This window comes from Dipodomys ordii, unplaced genomic scaffold (assembly GCF_000151885.1).
Source record: "Dipodomys ordii isolate 6190 unplaced genomic scaffold, Dord_2.0 Scaffold20, whole genome shotgun sequence".
NCBI lineage: Eukaryota > Metazoa > Chordata > Mammalia > Rodentia > Heteromyidae > Dipodomys > Dipodomys ordii.
Window position 1 is genome coordinate 10,597,174 of NW_012267236.1, and position 18,534 is coordinate 10,615,707.

The 18,534-nt window shown below is 47.4% G+C and overlaps 2 protein-coding genes across 5 annotated transcripts in view; one reads left to right on the forward strand and one right to left on the reverse strand.

Moving 5' to 3' along the window:
• Positions 1 to 3,547: 3,547 nt before the first annotated feature.
• Positions 3,548 to 15,930, reverse strand: Fkbp1b (FK506 binding protein 1B, 12.6 kDa). The gene is made up of 4 exons (XM_013013613.1): positions 15,763 to 15,930; positions 12,218 to 12,265; positions 6,913 to 7,025; positions 3,548 to 4,126 (listed from the first exon to the last, which is right to left on the reverse strand). Exons 1-4 carry the CDS (start codon positions 15,797 to 15,799, stop codon positions 3,998 to 4,000), a joined length of 327 nt encoding a protein of 108 aa, XP_012869067.1. The 5' UTR covers positions 15,800 to 15,930; the 3' UTR covers positions 3,548 to 3,997.
• A 1,650-nt stretch (positions 15,931 to 17,580) lies between these two features.
• The window catches only part of LOC105983557 (chromosome unknown open reading frame, human C2orf44), an 8,617-nt gene continuing 7,663 nt past the window's right edge, over positions 17,581 to 18,534 (forward strand). For 3 of the 4 annotated variants that reach the window (XM_013013507.1, XM_013013510.1, XM_013013509.1), the window contains exon 1: positions 17,581 to 17,688. The gene's annotated coding sequence lies outside the window, so the exon portion shown is untranslated. Of the gene's footprint in view, positions 17,689 to 18,084; positions 18,117 to 18,534 lie in introns of those variants that run through there. The other variant, XM_013013508.1, reaches the window with a different exon arrangement.

Sequence of the window (18,534 nt, forward strand, 5' to 3'; positions counted from 1 at the left end):
GCTGCCTGTGTAATGGTGTTGTTTGTTACGTGTCTGATACTGCATTTTTATAGCCTTTCCTTTTTATTATTAAGCATCTATATTTCAGACAGTAACTCTTAGTATAACTTTGCCATAAAACATTTAATGTTCATTCTACAATCTTAAGTTCCTATGACTTGGAAATAGTATAGTTATTACCACATTCATTATAGCTTAGCAGCTTGGGAGTGATAGCTATAATTTTCTTTTTATAGTTTAGGCATGAGCCAAATGGAAAAACATGGACTAAGTGTTTTCTGAATAACCTGAACCTAAAATAAGTTTTAAGGGGATATGCACTGAATCATTTAAATGGACAAAGAACATTCTACTCTTAAGTGTTTTTAGCTTTGAAATCTACCACTACTTTGAGAAAATAAGCTTATTTATACTTGTGTTATCTTTCTAAAGCTCACTGTTGAAAAGGAAATAATTGACTTATTAATTATGAGTTTTTGAAAGCACTGAAAGAGGAGAAAGCCACTTCTAAGGTATGTCTAAGAAGGGCAGATAAAAAGAGCCACGGTGGTCATTTTTCTTGTGAATGTTTTTATGAACTCCTTATTAATTTTGTAAAGCATGGTATGACTTCTGCTTCTGAAAATAAAAAAGGAATTTCTTCTGTCAGAGGACAACTGTACTTAGAGTATAATTTGTCCTAGTGACAAACTTACTTGCATCTAGTGATGTTAATGCAAGTGGGAAATTTCTTCTGTTAGCAAGTTCTGTTAGCAACTTCCTTCTGTTTGGAAATTATGCAGTGCACTTTCAAGAACTTTTACTCTGGGCAGATACTGAGCTCCTGAGGAGCTGCGCTGAGAAGCTGAGGCTGTCCTCTGCATTCAGCATCCAAAGCTCAGTTTTCCCAGTGAGTGAAAAGTTTAGCAGTGAACAGATTAGTGCCTGCCTGAGCTGCCTTACTTCTGTCTAGGTTTAATTTCGAGTTTCTAAGGACTTGTAGGAATAGAGATTCTTCAGCAGTTTGGAAGCGACTGGGAACCTAGATCTCAGAAATGCTCTCTTCCTTCACAGCTTTTAGTGCCTTTTACAAGACAGTGTTCAAGCAGCATATTCCGTCCTAATGTTCATGGCCATCTTTTAGTATGTATGCTACTAAAATGAGCATTCATTTCTTTTTATGGTACTATGGGTTGATCTCCAGAGCTACCCTTCTAAGCAAGGTCTCTGCCAATTGAGCCACACCCCAGTATCTATCTTTTGTGTGTGTAGGGGTCAATATTAGAATTTGATTGCAAGGCCTTGGACTCTCTCACTTGGCTTTTTCATTCAGCACATTGGCCACACCTCCAATTAGGCTTTTTGCTGGTTCACTGGAGAGGAGTATCAAAGACGTGCTCAGACTGTCTTCAGACTTTGATTCTGAGGTCTCAGCTTCTGAGTAGCTAGGATTACAGGCAGGAGCTACCAATGCTTGTTTGTATCATCTTTTAAAAGCTCCGATAAACCGTTGATTTCTCATTTTGCCTGCGAAGTTTAGCACATCATCTCCACGTGCTAGTGATAGGAATAGCTAATCATTTGTATTTTCTAGGGTTGTTTTTTTTAAAGGTTCTTCTTTTGCCACCTATGGTATAAATACTCTGTATCTATGCCCTATGGTGGACACCTGAATTAGTCCTTGGTGTCATTTTGTTATCTCATTGGTGTCACAGCAGAAAATATGGCTATACCTTTATACAGGCTACTGAGAAATCATTACAGGTAGTTGGATCATCAAAAAAGCAGGCACCAAGGGAACACCCCAGAAAGGAATAGGTGCTGTGCCCTCTGACTGCGCTGTTCCATGGCGGAATAGATCATAGGGGCTGTGAGGGATTAAAAGTCGGCTACTTTGCATTTAATGTTCTCCATCCTAAAATAGCGCCTCTTTATCTCCTCCTCAGCCCTCAGCAGAAAAATTCAATCATGATGCTCTTGGAGATAAGAAATGGATGAAGTAGCCAAGATTACATAATCCTATATCCTATATGCGACATATATCAGTAGATCTTTGAAGGAAACATAATACTGTTATTAAAATATCTCCAGTATTAATATTAATATTAAAACATCTCCAAGTCATCACTGACTATTGATGGCTAGGAGTTTCATCCTGGTGCTGGGAATGTGGCTTAGTGGTAGAGTGCTTGCCTATTATGCATAAAGCCCTGGGTTCAATTCCTCAGTACCATATTAACAGAAAAAGCCAGAAGTGGCTCAAGTGGTAGAGTATTAGCCTTGAGCAAAAGAAGCTCAAGGACAGTGCCCAGACCTTGAGTTCAAGCCTCAGGAATGGTTAAAAAAAAAAAGTTTTGTCCTATGCCAATTAAAAAAAAAAGTCTTAGTTATGTTGTCCCAAGTTCCTCTGACCTATATACCAATTACACCAATAAGGACTGATTTTTAAACCTACCTGGGGATTCCAATGAGTTACAGGAAACATTCTGAAAATAAATAGCCAGGCATGGTGGCATACCTGTAGTCTCAGTTACTCAGCAGGCTGAAACAGGAGGATCATGTGAAGCTATGAATTGGGAAGACCAGCATGGGTAATATAGTGAGACTTTGTCTCAATAAAGGAAGTGGATGGTTGGAGGGATAGCTCAGTGTTAGAGTCCCTCTGCCTGGGTTCAAATCTAGTATCACCCTACCCTAAAACAGAAAGAAGCAGTACATGTGGCAACAAATTCAGAATCATGTGTTCTCAGAAATAATTCTCTAAGGTAAGTGAGAACAAATCTAGATGAAACTAAGCAGTATGCGTAAAAACAAGCTCAGTTCAGAACCAGCCATTTTTTTCAAAAGTATCTTCCCAGTGTGAGTCTGCGCAGATGTGCATATTCTCTGGTCTGGGTTAGAGATGCTCAGGCCTCTCACTGTCTGAGGTCCAGACAGATAGGGAACTGCAGGACCACATGAGTTCAAATCCCATACTTGTATTCGTAATACAGAAGAGGCTTCGTGTGAAAAGCTTCAGTTAAAAGTGTAAGACGTGGGCGCCGGTGGCTCACGCCTGCAATCCTAGCGACTCACGAGCCTCAGATCTGAAGGTCGCTGCTCAAAGCCAGCCCATGCAGGAAAGTCCGTGAGACTTATCTCCAATAAACCACCAGAAAACTGGAAGTGGCGCTGTGGCTCAAGTGGTAGCTTGAGCCTTGAGCTGAAGAGCTGAGGGACATTGCCCAGGCCCAGAGTTCAAGCCCCATGACCGACTGAAAGAGAAAACTATAGAGCTAGGTATGGTGGTACATGTGGGAGACATGCAGTCTGAGGCTGGCACAGTCATAAAAATTAACTAAAATGCAAAAAGGGTGAAGACAGGCTTGAGTGGCAGAAAGTGCTAGCAAGCACAATCAATAACAGTATATTAAAACAATCCAGCATAAATAATGCTCACATCATCGCTATAAGATTTATTATTATTCTAGTCACTAAGAAGTCTCCTTTCCACTCTTCCCCAAGAGAAATTGGCTTATGTGGTCCTCAGAGTACTTCCTACCTACAAGAAAGATGGACAGGAAGATGGCAAGCACAGAGTCTTTATTTTACACAGCTCTAAAGAGGACTTTAAGTGAGCAGCCAACAAAATTTATCAGAGGAAGTGACAGCAAAGGTAACTGGCTCAAGTCCCTCTGTCTATACCATGTACATTGCATGTCTGAGCACCTTGTGTATCTGGCTTAAGTGAAGGTAAGGCATTTTAGATTGTGCAAACAAATCTGTGGTCAGAAATGGCTACTTACATGCATCACACTAAATGCACAACCTGACATTATTTGATCTGCAATCAAAGTTTTCTCAAGCAAAGATGCACATGAACAATGACAAACAATACAGAGCAACTTGGCAGAGAATGGCTGTGTAGAACAGTGCACACTGATCAAGAGCCCCATGCGGGAGGAGCCTTCCCAGTGGCAGAGCCGGCTAGGAAGGTGAGCAGCAGCCATGTCCAGCCACCTCGACTTCCTTCCCGCCTTCACTCTAAGTTGAGCAGCTCCACGTCAAAGATGAGGGTAGCATTTGGAGGGATGACACCAGGATGGCCCGTGACTCCATACGCCACATCAGGAGTGCAGGTCAGCTTCGCCCTCTGCCCCAAGCTCATCTAGCAGGGATGGGGGCAGATGGGGAGAGGAGAAAGAGGACCCAGCTTGATTTAAAAGAAAAAAGTGAGATAACTATGGCATTTTTTTTTTTTTACCAAACAATCTTCAGGTCTTCATCTGAAGACCTGAGATGAATTTTATATGTGGCATGATAAAATTATGTTAACAGCCCTAACAAATGTGGGTTTTGCCTCAAAATAGAGACTTGCCAGCGGGTAATTCTAGCTACTTAGGACCACAGTTCAAAGCCAGCCGGAATAGCAAAGTCCATTAGAGTCTTTTTTTTTTTTTTTTGGTTGGTCATGGGGCTTGAACTCTGGGCCTGGGTGCTGTCCCTCAGCTCTTCAGCTCAAGGCGAGCACTCTACCACTTGAGCTACAGTGCCACTTCCCATTTTCTGGTGGTTTATTGGAGATAGGAGTCTCACGGTATCTCCTGCCCAGGCTGGCTTTGAACCTCGATCCTCAGATCTCAGCCTCCTGAGTAGCTAGGATTGCAGGCGTGAGCCACCAGCGCCCAGCCATGAGAGTCTTATCTCCAACTAACTACAAAAAAAAAAAAAAGCTGGAAGCAGAGTTGTAACTCAAGTGGTAGAGCACTAGCTAGCCTTGAGCAAAGAAGCTCAGGAACAGCATCTAGGTCCTGAGTTCAAGCCCCAGGACTGGCACAAAAATAAAGCAAGAGAAGATGCAGTGTCTTGATTCTTGACTACTTGACCAAGTAGTCTCAAATTCATTCAACAAGCATTGCTGGTTATCCAATTAGTGTGTGGCCAGACACTTCAACTTACTCATAACTGCTCCTCACTCTTCCAAAGAAGCCAGGAGGAATTGTATAAACAACATTCTGACATAGTTAAAAGGAGAGAGGAGCCAGGCACCGGTGGCTCACGCCTGTAATCCTAACTACTAAGGAGGCTGAAATCGAGGATTGCGGTTCAAAGCCTGCCTGGGCAGGAAAGTCTGTGAGACTTTTTCTCCAATTAATCACCAGAAAACTGGAAGTGGTGCTGTGGCTCAAGTGGTAGAGCTCTTGTCTTGAGCTGAAGAGCTTAGGGACAAGGCCTAGGCCCATAGTTCAAGCTCACGACCGCCCCCCCCAAAAAAGGGGGAGAAGTTCATTAAAGAAGTTCAGGGAAGCCAGGCGCTGGTGGCTCACGCCTGTAATCCTAGCTACTCAGGAGTCTGAGATCTGAGGATCGCGGTTCAAAGCCAGCTCGGGCAGGAGAGACTGTGAGACTCCTATCTCCAATAAACCACCAGAAAACCAGAAGTGGCACTGTAGCTCAAGGGGTAGATCACTCGTCTTGAGCTGAAGAGCTGAGGGACAGCACCCAGGCCCAGAGTTCAAGCCCCACGACCGACAAAAAAAAAAAAAAGAAGTTCAGAGACTAGATGTCACAGCAAAATGGTGAGACAACTGATGACATGTAAAAGTCAATTTTGGAATTTCAAATAATTCAAAAATTTGAATTATTCATTATTCTTTTGATGTTCATATTCTGGGTTTGATTAGTGTATTACAAGTTAAATAAAATGGTAACATATTGTATTATGGTTAAATAAGATGTTAACATTTGGGAAAGCTAGGTTCTTCGTACTATTTTTATAATTTTTTTTTTGGTCGGTGGTGGGGCTTGCACTCTGGGCCGGGGCACTGTCCCTCAGCTCTTCAACATAAGGCGAGCATTCTATCACTTGAGCCATAGCACCACTTCAGGTTTTCTGGTAGTTAATTGGACATAAGAGTCTCATGGATTTTCTGGCTTTATCTCAGACTCCTGAGTACCTGGGATTACGGGTGTGAGTCACTGGTTCCCAGCTGCAACTTATTTATTTATTTATTTATTTATTTTTGGGTCCGGTCATGGGGCTTGAACTCTGGGCCTGGGCGCTGTCCCTCAGCTCTTCAGCTCAAGGCTAGTGCTCTACCACTTGAGCCACAGCGCCACTTCCGGCTTTTTTCTTTTCTTTTTTGCTTATGTGGTGCTGAGGAATCGAACCCAGGGCCTCAGGCATGCAAGGCAAGTGCTCTACCACCGAGCCACCTTCCCAGCCCCTGCGATTTATTTTTAAGGCTGAAACTATTTTTTTAATAACAGTTTTATTTTATTGTATGTATGTATTTATTTATTTTTGCCGGTCATGGGCCTTGAACTCTGGGCCTGGGCGCTGTCCCTGTGCTCTTCAGCTCAAGGCGAGCACTCTCCCCCTTGAGCCACAGTGCCACTTCTGGCTGAAACTATTTCAAAAAAAAGCTGAAGGTATATCTTGGCCTATCCCACTCTAATTCTGCTGTCTTGGGCCAGCAGCTGGTTGGTTGGCCTTCTCAGTAGCTCAGAGCTAGCCTAGGGAGAAGTGCCTGGTATGAGAAGCCCCAGGGCACAAAGGAATTTACAAGGTTATGGAAACTAGTAGGGGAGGACAGAACCAATAGTGAACACTAGGTGGCACTGCCCTGGCAGTAGAGTCAAAGCAATGGTAGTATGAAGGTGGAAGGCAAAGAACTGATCCCAAGTCCCCAACTCCTTAAACTTTATTTTTTTTTTTGGGGGGGGGGAGGTCCGGTCGTGGGGCCTGAACTCTGGGCCTGGGCGCTGTTCCTCAGCTCTTCAGCTCAAGGCTAGTGCTCTACCACTTGAGCCACAGCACCACTTCCGGCTTTTTCTTTTTGCTTATGTGGTGCTGATGAATTGAACCCAGGGCCTCACACATGCAAGGCAAGCGCTCTACCACTGAGCCACCTTCCCAGCCCCGTTAAACTTGAGTGAGTATACTCATCCTACCTGGGCTGCACCCTCTTCAAAACCTTTAATAACTTCCTGCTTGCCAATTCTGAACTTGAAAGGTTTGTTTCTGTCTCTGGATGAATCAAATTTCTTCCCATTTTGGAGCATTCCTGTTGAAGCAAGAATAGGGTAGGAGAGAGATATGGCTATGAGTTAACATGCTGTGATCAAACATGTCTAAAATGGGAATTCCTTTTCCAAACAAACTTTCTCTTCTTCTTGACGGTTTCCATTTGCAGTATTAATTGTCCAAGCAAGAAAACTCAACAATTCCCACCACCTACCACTAACTCTTATCTCCTTGGAATCTGCCTTGTTTCTCCACTGGCTACCAGATGAGAATAAGACCCAAACACTTTTTGTTGCTCATAACTGAACCACTTACAACCATTACTCTTCAGTCTTACCAAGTTACCAACGTATTTTTTCACCTGTGGGCAGGGAAAACTTCCACTGTGAAACCCAATGGATTTTTTTTCTCTTTTAAACATAGACCTGATAGTATTACTACCCCTGCTTAAAACACTTTTGTAAACCCTCAGGGTAGAATCCAAATGTTTACATTCCATAAAGGCACTTCCCAATGAGGCTACTGCCTGTCTAAGCCCTCTCTACGATTTCTCCTCCCCTGTATCCTATTTAGATCACACCTTTCTCAAGTTCCTCTGCACTTTTTTAGCTACTTCCTCCATGTATTTTTCCCACTAAGTATTCCAGCTTGATGTTGAGTCTTCACCTAAGTTTTCCCCAAAATACAAAGCCCAAAAGTCACTGCCCAAAGGACCTGTGAGGTGGCTAAGAGGATCAGGGATTGGTTACAGACCCTACACAATGCCTGTTTGACCCCAGGATTCCCCGCTGTTGTCTCCCAGCAGTGTGGAGCATCTATTGCTCTCTAGCTATAGATGCCTAGTCATGTGTGTGGTGTCAGTCTAGTGCCCAAGGACCAACAGCATCTTTCCTGTATTTACTTCTTATGGTGACTCTCACTCAAAGATCCTATCATTTGTAACTCATTTTCTTCTATGACTTCTTCCTCAGCTACTGGACCCACCACATAACGTATTTGGGGACCACAGAAAGACTTGGCGTCTAAATTAGGAGACTGAGTTCTGACTTTAGTCTGGTACTTACTCATTGTGTGATACTGGGCCAACCATTTCCTTGGTCTGAGCCTGATTTTCCATATTTAACATAGAAGACTCTGCCAGCTTAGTGTCTGAGCATCTATGATTTCACTTCTGAATTCCTACAATTTAAATGTGTACTAGAGAAAGAGTCATATTTACCTACCTTCTGGATAGAATAAATTGGACTCTTGCCTTGGGTTCTAAATGAGGCAAAGGAGAAAACCCTCTGGCTACCCAGTGATACACACAGATGGATGTTACAAAGATGAACTGCAAATTCATGCATATACACAGGTTGCTATGATATTCAAGTAAACAGAGATAATTATGCATGCTCACATGTACTTATGCATACACACTCAAGATTAAAACCATGCTGGTCAAACAGATGCTAAGAAAATATTTAGATACACAGATCTACATACATTCATAGAGAAGTACTTGAACAAATACACACATGTGTATACACACACACACACACACTCCATTGAGAGACTTTCTCATTCCCCAATATCTTCAGGTTTCATGTGACTAAGTCAGCTTAGGGTGTGTATATTTAGCTATTACTGCAAGTTCAGCTAAAACCACATAGTCCATGATCAGGACCAGACATACAGTTACTTCACTTGGCAAAGATACTACTGCAATGCATCAAATAACGACTTTTTGGGGTGGGTGGGGGAGCTGGGTGCTGGTAGCTCACACCTGTAATACTAGCTACTTAGGATGCTGAGACCTGAGGATCACAGTTTGAAGCCAGCTGGAGAAGGAAAGTCTATGAGATTCTAATCTCCAATTAACTACCAGAAAACTGGAAGTGGAGCTATGGCTTAAAGTGGTAAAGCACTAGGGACTAGAGCTCAGGAACAGCGCTCAGACCTTTAGTTCAAACTCCATAACTAACCAAAAGGAAAAAAAAAAGACATTTTTTGAATGAATGTTTCTGTGTCAACTATATAACTATACTGAATATGTACTCCTCCCTACCAAACCACACATAAAAATCAATTCCAGGTGAAACATATGTTTACATTATGAAAACAAATAACAAAAGTTTCAGGCTTGAGATGTAGCTCAGTGGCAATGTGCTTTCATAGCATGCAAAAAACTCTGAGTTTGATCCAAATAATACCACTAATAAAGTCTGTACGAAGGGCCAGGCACAGTGGTGCACTCCTGTGTAATCCCAGCTACTCAGGAGGTAGAGGTAGGAAGATTGCATTTTGAGGCTAGTCTCCACAAGATGTTGAGATCCAAACTTAAAAAGCCAAGGGGTTAGCTGGGTGCTGGTGGCTCACCTATATAATCGTAGCTACTCAGGAGGCTGAGAACTGAGGATCATGGTACAAAGTCAGCCTAAGCAGGAAAGCACGTGAGACTCTTATTTCCAATAATACACTCAGAAAACAGGAAGTAGCGCTGTGGCTCAGGTGGTAGAGTGCTATTCTTGAGCTGAAGAGCTCAGGGACAATGCCCAGGCTCTGAGTTCAAGCCTCACGACAGACAAAAAAGCCGAGGGGCTGAGAGTGAGATAGAATGCTTACCTAGCATGCATGAAACCCTGGGTTCAATTCCTCAGTACCACATAAACAGAAAAAAACAAAAATGACACTGTGGCTTAAATGGTAGAGCAAAAGGAAGCTCAGAGATAGTGCCCAATCCCTGAGTTCAAGTCCCAGAACCCTAGATATATGGCTAAGTGATAGGGTGCTTGTCAATAGCAAGAGAAAGCCTTCAATTCAAAGCTCCAGAACCACACACACACACACACACACATACACACAAAGATAGAAAAAGAAGAAAAGGCCAGCCCAGTATGGTAGTTCATACCTGTGATCTCAGCTACACAAAGGTAGAGGTAGGAGGATAGGAGGATCACAGTCTAAAGCTGACTGTAAGAGTAGGAGACCCTATTGCAAGGAATAAAAAGCTAAAGCCAAAAGGCTGGTAACCATGGCTAGTAGTAGACTTGCTAGCAGGTACAAAGCTCTAAGTTAAAAAAAAAAAAAAAGTTCATGGGACTCATCTCCAATTAACCAGTGAAAAGCCCAAACTGGAAGTGTGGGTCAGGTAATAGAGAGCTAGCCTTGAGTGAAAAAAGCCAAGCCAGAGTGTATTACTACATGAGTGCTGGTGGCTCATACCTGTAATCCTAGCTACTCAGAAAGCTAAGATTTGAGGATCATGACTTAAAGCCAGCCTGGGCAGCAGAGTCCATGAGATTTTTACCTCCAATTAACTACCAAAATGCCAGATAGGAAGCTATAGCTCAAAGCGGTAGAGCACTAGCATTGAGTAAAAAAAGCTTAGGGACAGTGCCTAGGCCCTGAGTTCAAGCCCCAGAACCAGCACCAAAACAAAGTAGGACTATGAGTTCAAGCCCCAGTACCGGCACAAAATTGTTTTTAAGCCTTCATTGAGGCTGGGGTGTGGCTCAGTGGTAGAACAGTTGCCTGGTATGGGTGAGACCAGGATTTGAGGCTTAGCACTCAGCAAACAATTTCAGGAGCTTGAACATCTTCAATTATGTATTCCACTTTTCTTTCTTTTTTTCTAGTCATGGGGCTTGAACTCAGGGCCTGAATCCTGTTCCTGAGCCTCTTTGTGCTCAAGACTAGTACTCTACCAGTTGAGCCACAGTGCCACTTCCGGCTTTTTCTGAGTAGTTTATTGGAGATAAGAGTCTCTCGGACTTTCCTGCCGGGGCTGGCTTCAAACCTCAATCCTCAGATCTCAGCCTCTTGAGTAGCTAGGATTATAGGCATGAGCCATGGGCACCTGGCTTTGTACTCTACTTTCCAACGTATGTATTCAAATTTTTACAAAGCTTACCAGAAGCTCCATATATAGTTTCCTGATGTGTTTGATAAGACTGTCTCTTGCTAAACCACAGCCACTGCTAGTTGATGGTGTTTAAGGCACATTGGCTGCTCTGTGCATATATTGTGAAAAGACTTTTCGAAAGGATGCTGTGGTTTCAGTAACTTGATAAACACTGGTCTGTCCACAACATGTAGAACAGATAAATCAATTACCCAGGTCAGAGGCCCAGAGGCCTTATGGTAATTAGGCCACATCACTGGGAGATAAAACACAGCTCCAGCCCACTGACATCAGCGACTGGCGACCCAGCCGTTGAGAAATGTCCACAGTGTCTGCTAGCGCCAACCCAGTGCTTCGCACTGGCCCAGAGAACTGCTAAAAATGGCCCCACCTGAATACACCTCAGGAATTGAGCTGCCTTTACTGTATGCTAAATAGTTATCACCCCCCAAGAGTTTGCCATATTAGGAAGCAGGTCATAGGCACAGCCCTCACACCTCTTGGAACAAATATCTGCTTGTGAGCTCCCGGCCAGTGGTCCTGGAGAACTCATCTAGAATGGCTCTTGCCCTACCTGGCTTTAGATACACAGCATCCAAGTGGGGACAGAGAGTGGGGGGCTCTCCTCTGAGCTCCTGCAGCCTCCAAGGCAAGCTCTGCTGTCACCCCACCCCTCGCCGGGGCCTCCTGTGACTTGTCTGTTTCTTCCCTGGCCACTGCCACAGCCTCAATGCAGGTAGGGAATCTCTCTTGCTCATCTTCGTGGCCCCAGGACCAGCCCAGCACAGATGGTGCCCAGTAATAGTAGGCTAATTTGAACTGTATATTTCTTTTCTCTTTTCTTTTTTTCACTTCTTTTCTTTTCTTTTTCTTTTTGAGATGGTGTCTCACTCTGTAGCCCCAAGTGGCCTCAAATTTGCAGTCTTCCTGCTCAGCCTCTCGAGGGCTGGAATTACAGGTGTGTACCACCATACCCAGCTGAACAGTCTGATTCAGAAGAGAAAGGAAATCTTGAGAAGGCCAACCTCCTTTTCTGGAATGACAGTATAAGGAAAAAAAGGGAGGATGGGGGCTTTCTGAGCCTCCAGAAAGAGTTCCAACCATCAGACAGAACCAGGAGGCTTCAGACAACACCTCACTTACCATCTTGTCTGTAGTGAGTTAGGGGGATGTGACAGGTTTGATTCCACCAGAGACTGGCACCACAGATTGCCTTTGCAGGTGGAGAGAAGTGGACTGGTCACAGGGGGATCTGGCCACCTTGGGCTTCTGGCCTGGAGAGGAGCTTATAGGAGAGGCCTGCCTTGGGAGGGGTAGGTCTGGGGCGGGGCTAAGGGAGGAAGGCCTACCTGTGTAGTGTACCACGCATGTCTGGCCCTTCTTGGGGAAAGTCCTTCCTGTAAAGAGAAACCAGGCAGATGAAGAAGTAGGGTATTAGAAAAACTCACCTGAGACATTCAAGTGTGATCTCAGGCCCACATTCCCCCCTGCCATGGCGATGCCTGTGACCCTGCTTCTGCTCTGTGCCTTGTACGAGCCAGAACAGGTCACTCACTTTCTGGTCTGGATCGAACTTTATGCCATTGCCTTCCTCAACTCCCCAGTTTCCGCAAAAGGAAAAGAAAGAAAGACAGTTTTTCCTTTTACCTTCCTTCATCTACTCCACAAGCATTCATGACCATCCTACTATGTGTCAAGCAATAGATAAATACACACATGGATTCAAGAAGAAGTAGTGCTAGATATTGGTGACTCACACCTATAATCCTAGCTACTCAGGGGCCTGAGATCTGAGTAACATGATTCAAAGCCATCCCTGGCAGGAAAGTCCATGAGACTTATCAATACCAAAAAGCCAGAAGAGTTGTGACTCAAGTGCTAGAGCCTTGAGCAAAGCAGCTTATGGACAGTGCCCCGGTCCCTGACTTAAGCCCCAGGACTGGCACAAAAAGAGGAAGAAAGAAGATGTTAATGATAACATATAAACCCTCACTGTTTCCAGCATGAATAAACACAATTATAACTGCTTATTGAGTGCCTACTATGTCCTAGGCCTGCCTGATCCCAGGAAGCACAGCAGTGATTAAGTTCCTGCTCTTCTGGAGTTTACATTTTAATGGAGGGAGACAAACAATCCTTAACTCTAGAAGACATATGTGGATTGTCATAAGTCTTCTAAACAAAATAAACATAACTATGACTTTAAGACACAATGAACCAGTAATTTTAGAAAAGGCAGTCCAGCTGGGTGCCAATGGCTCACACCTGTAATACTTACTACTTAGGAGGCTGAGATCGGAGGATGGAGGTTCAAAGCCAGCCTGAGCAGGAAAGTCTGTGAGACTCATATCTCCAATTAACCACCAAAAACCTGGAAGTGGCGCTGTGGCTCAAGTGGTAGAGCTCTAGCCTTGAACACAGAGAGGCTCAGGGACAGGGCCTAGGCCCTGAGTACAAGCCCCAGGACCAGTCAAAGATAAAAAAATAAGAGGCAGTCTAGGAGGAGCTCTTAGAGGAGGTGATGCTTGAACTGGGACTTGAGGGAGGATGGAAGAACCAGTGCACAGACTCACGGAAGGAAGGACTGGAATATTTGCACAATCAAAGAAGGCTTGGGACTGAAAAGGAGAGGAAGAGGAGAAGTGGGGCTTCCAGTGCCAGATTGAATACTACGTGCAAAGGAAACCAGCCACTAGAGGGGTGTAAGCAAGAAAATGACATAATCTGAATTAAGATTTTATAAGATCACTCTGGCTGCTGTGTGTGGGACGGACAGCAAGGCATCTGTTGCAATAATTCAGACAAGAAATCAATGATGGCATGAATTAAGATGGTGGCAGAAGAGAGAGTAGAATAGATTGGTGATATATTTTGGTAGTGGAGCTAACCAGATATACAAATGGATTGAAGATGGAATTCAGGATGGGGGAAAAGGCAAAAAAAAAAAAAAAAAAAACAAGAACAATGTTTAGGTTTCCAGTTTGGGCAGCAGGGATTTGTGGTGGGACTCAGATTCATGCAGGTGGCAGTCATGAAGTTCTTAATAGACATCAGAATTTATAAGACGAGAAGTCTGTAATGAAGGGAGGCATTTGAGTGGGATTTAAAGCTATGGAGGGAAGCTGAGCCCCGGGAGCTCATGCCTATGTTCCTAGCTACTGAGGAGGCTGAGATCTGAGGCTTCAGCCAGCCTAGGTAGAGACTCTTTCTTCTAGTCACAAAAAAGGGGGTAGGGGGAAGTGGAGCTGTGGCTCAAGTGGGAGAGCACTAGCCCGGAAAGGAACCAGCAGAGGGATAGTGCTTAGGCCCTGAGTTCTAGCCCCAACACTGGCACAATAAATACATATTGGGAGCTTGGTAAGGCAAACAGCATGGCCAATATTTAAAGGCTGGCAGAAGCCTGGAAAAGGGACATCCTAGTGAAAAAGCATCACAGAGCCATAATGGTACAAACGACAAAGGAGACTGAGAGAGGATGTACAGGAATGAAATATGGGAGAGAAAATGACACACAACACATTTTCAAACGCCAAGAATCCAGGGCCAGGGATGTGACTCAGTGGTAGAACACCTGAGTCTGATCCACAGTACGGCCAAGAGGTTAAAAAAAGAAAGAAAGAAAGAAAAGCCAAGTCCAGCCAGAATGGGAACCCTGTGTCACCCCTGTAACCCAGGGTCCAGTACACAGTACATGTTCCATAAATATTTGCTGAATGGGTAGTGTGTTTAACAGCGCTCAGGGAGGTTGGCGAAGCTGGAGGAGTGGGGGGGGGGTAACTTTGCCAAGAAGAGGAGGGGAGTGAGGTGGGGCAGCCAGGCCAAGGATGAGGAGATGAGTCTGAAAGTTGGGGAGACAGTTCAGAGGCTGGGGGGCGGGATTGTTCAAGGCTCTGCAAGATGCATCTTGGCCCCCGTGTCAACGTATCCTGAGTGGACAAAGAAGTGTGTACCCCAAGGGCAATCTGGGTAGGGGTTGGTCCTTCCAGATACCACCGCCTTTCAACAAAGAGGGGCCTGGAGCCAGGAAACCTCCAATTCCTGGAGGGGGAGCAGGTGGTGTCAGGAATCCCAACCGGAAGTTTGCCTACCAAGTCCTGCGGAGATGGGGAACCGGGAGTGCGAATCGAATTCCACGGAAGGAATCACGAAGTAACCATTCTTTGCATCTCGCACCCCGTTACCTAAGGGCTTGGGAAGGTAGGAGGTGCCCACGGCCCCGGACACCGAGCCGGAGCCGGGAACCGGGAGGAGCACTTGGGGACGAGCACGGTTGAGGGAGAGTTCTTTTTAGGACTTCTCCCTCTAAGGTATCCTAGGCCATCCAAGCAGGTGGAGCAGCAGGTCGCGGGCCTGGGCTTTGAGGTGTAAACGTGGAGGCCATGCGGGTGGACAGGATGGCCGGGAGGATGGAGATGCAGGGGCGGGGACGGGGCCGAAGGTCTGCGTCCAGCCCCCGGCGGGGGGAGAGGCCGTCCACGGGAGGCCTGGCGGGGTGGGGCAGGTTACGAAGGACCCCCCCCCCAGCAGGTCCATCCTCCACCCCCTGTTTCCAGAGCTCGCTCAGCAAGGCAGGGAACGCGGAGCTGAAATCCGACCCTGGGAGATCGGCAGCCGCGGATAACCGAGCGCTTCCAGCGCAGGAGGCGGCGGCCCCGGGACGGGGGTGGGGGGTTCGCGGCCCACCCCCGGCCGGGCTGCCGTCCCCCTGGGTGAGCCGGTGCAGAAGGGGGACGGGGACGAGGGTCTCCGGGGCGCCCAGGAGCCTCCTCGGGATGTGCGTGGGGGGTCCCCGACCTCATCCCGCCCCCTCCCCTCGGGCGCCCCCACCCCGGCCACCTCGGAATCAGACCCCGGCCCGCGGACTCCTCCCCCGGCCCCGCCGCCCGCCCGGTACCGTCTCCCGGGGAAATGGTCTCGATCTCCACGCCCATCGCGCTCCCGCAGGCCCCGCCTCCGGGGGGGTCCTCGCCGCTGCCCCGACCCCGGCTCCGGCCCGACCCCGCAGGAGCTCCGGGCTCGTCTCCCCGCCGCCGCCACCACTGCAGAGCCGGAGGAGGTGCGGCTGGAGCCGGGACCTGCGCGGGGAGGGGCCACCGGCGAGGGGGCGGCGGGGTGGAGCCGCGGGGAAAGGTGGGGTGGGCCGGGGCGGGGCCCGGGGAGGGGAGCCCTGACGCGGCGCCTCTCCCGACCCCAGATCCCGACCCCACCGGCTGGGGTGGAGGGGGCCGTGCAGACGCCCCCGCCGCGACGCCCACTGTCTGGGCCGCACGCCTTTATTTAGCATCTACTCCGTGCTAACCTCGGGGTGGGGGGGAATCAACCCCCAGCAGACTGGGAGAGAGCCAGCAGTTAAACCCACGCTTCAGCCAGACGTGCCCGACGCCGGGAGTCAGGGCACTGCGGAGGCCCGGGAGCGGTACCTACCTGACAGCTAGTGGGCTCCAGGAGCTGGGCGGCGGGCGCGAGGAGGTCCCCGTGAAGGTTGACTCTCCCTCATCCCACAGCAGTTCTGTTCCATGCACTTGAGTGGGGAGGGGGGGCGCGGGCTTCTCACTTTTCAACGCGAAGAACTGCTCCCTGGGGACACCCATTGACTGAAGACTAAACAACTGTCCCACAAAAACTAGCTGAGGACCCAGACAGAAGCAGCTCGGAGCAATGAGTGCTGTGGAAGATGGGAGCGAATTCTTTCACCTCCAAAACAGACCCAGGAATCTTGAAAGACGCTTTCGCATTCATTCATTCACTCATTCATTCATTCATTCATGGAGCTGAAGATGGAACCGGGCCTTCAGACTTGCTAAGCCAATAGGGGTAAACACTCTCTAGAACGAAATTTGCCAGAGGCAACATTTGTTTGAAGAACGAAGGGGAGTTTAAGAACTTTTGTGGTTTGTTTTTTTTCTCTAGTCATTCTAACCCGCATTGTTCCAAGAATCCAAGAATTCCATCTCGATTTACTTCTGACCTGTGAAGTGGAAGGTATGGAGAGAAATTTCTGCCTGAGCAAAGGCACCCAAAATGGATCCTTGAGATCTTTGAGGGGTTTCTCCTCCATTTCCCCATCCTCTACTCTTGCAGGAGGTTAGCTCACAGACAAGGCCGTCGGTATCCTTGACGGAGGACAGACTGGTGAGGATCTCAAATCCTCCATGGGTGCTTCAAGATGTGGCCCAAAGTTTCCAAGTAATGAAGCCTAACAACCACCGCTGGCTCTGACGACGGACAGTGAGTGTAGAACAGAGGCTTGTCATTTGAACAGGCCTACAGAGAGGGTTCTTTACAATGCACGTTAAAATAAGTGCCTAAGAACATTGTGTTTTGTGTGATGAGAGGGGCGAATAGGGAGAGAGTCAAATTGATGGGATTTCCAAGGGGCTCCAAACTTCTTCTCTCCTTCAGGAAAGACCAAAAGTATTAAGATACTTTTTTGACTCTGTGGTTCCGACTTAGATCAAGAAAAAAAAAAAAACCGACGAGAAGTTGGAAAACGGGTTAAAACATTTGGGTGGAAGAAATTCAGGCTGATTTGCAATCGGTGGTTTTTAGAACTACAACTCCCAGAAATGCTTGCAACAAAGTCAGAGCCTATTGGCCAGTTGGAAGGACACTTTCCTAACATGACACATCCACAAGCCAATCGTCAGGAAGCACTGCGGAGCCGGCCCCAGACTCCACTAACCAATCAGAGGACTGAGATGGAGGGGAAACTGCTGCTTCCGTTAGCTGCCCAGGATTCCTGATCTCCCATTCTGCGACCCCGAGGCTGCGTCGGGGACCCCAATGTTTCTGTGCGTGTGGGGGGGCAGCGAGAGTAAAGGTATTTTGTCTCCCGTGCTTGCTGCCGGGCCGGATGTGGAGCGGCTGTGGGTGGGCGGGGAGAGCCTTGGGCGGCGCTGGGAGGATGGGGGCGGAGACGTCCAAGTGGGGAGCGTGGGGCGCCGCGTGGGAGCCGGGGCGGCCCGGCCGGCGCGGGTTTGGCCCGGGTCGTGTGTTCCCCGTGGCTCGAGGGCGCTCCTTACCCCTTAAGGAGACTTTGGAAGTAAAACGCTCCCCCCGCGCAGACTTGGCCGCGGCGTTTCGTGTAGTGGCCGGCCGCGTGTGCTCCGCAGTGCGGACTGTGAAATGGCTCCTGAAAGGAGTTGCTCCAACTGTCAGCCGCGTCGGGAAGCGCCGCCGTGCGGTCCGAGTGAAAGGTGCCACGGACGGGGTGCCGCGCGAATAAACATGCCCAGGCCGCCGACCTGGGTGAGGCCCCTGCGCGGGCCCAGAGATCCCACCGGTGTAGTTTAACCAAGGCAGCCGTAACCGACTAGTCAATTAAGCTATAATCAATGACGTGTGTGTGTGTGTGTGTGTGTGTGTGTGTGTGTGTGTCCTGGAGCTTGAACTCATTCTTCTTCTCAAAGCTAGTGTGTGTGTGTGTGTGTGTGTGTGTGTGTGTCCTGGGGCTTGAACACACCCTGGGGCTTGAACTCGGGGTGTGTGTGTGTGTCCTGGAGCTTGAACTCATTCTTCTTCTCAAAGCTAGTGTGTGTGTGTCCTGGGGCTTGAACACACCCTGGGGCTTGAACTCGGGGTGTGTGTGTGTGTGTGTGTGTCCTGGAGCTTGAACTCATTCTTCTTCTCAACGCTTGTGTGTGTGTGTGTGTGTGTGTGTGTGTGT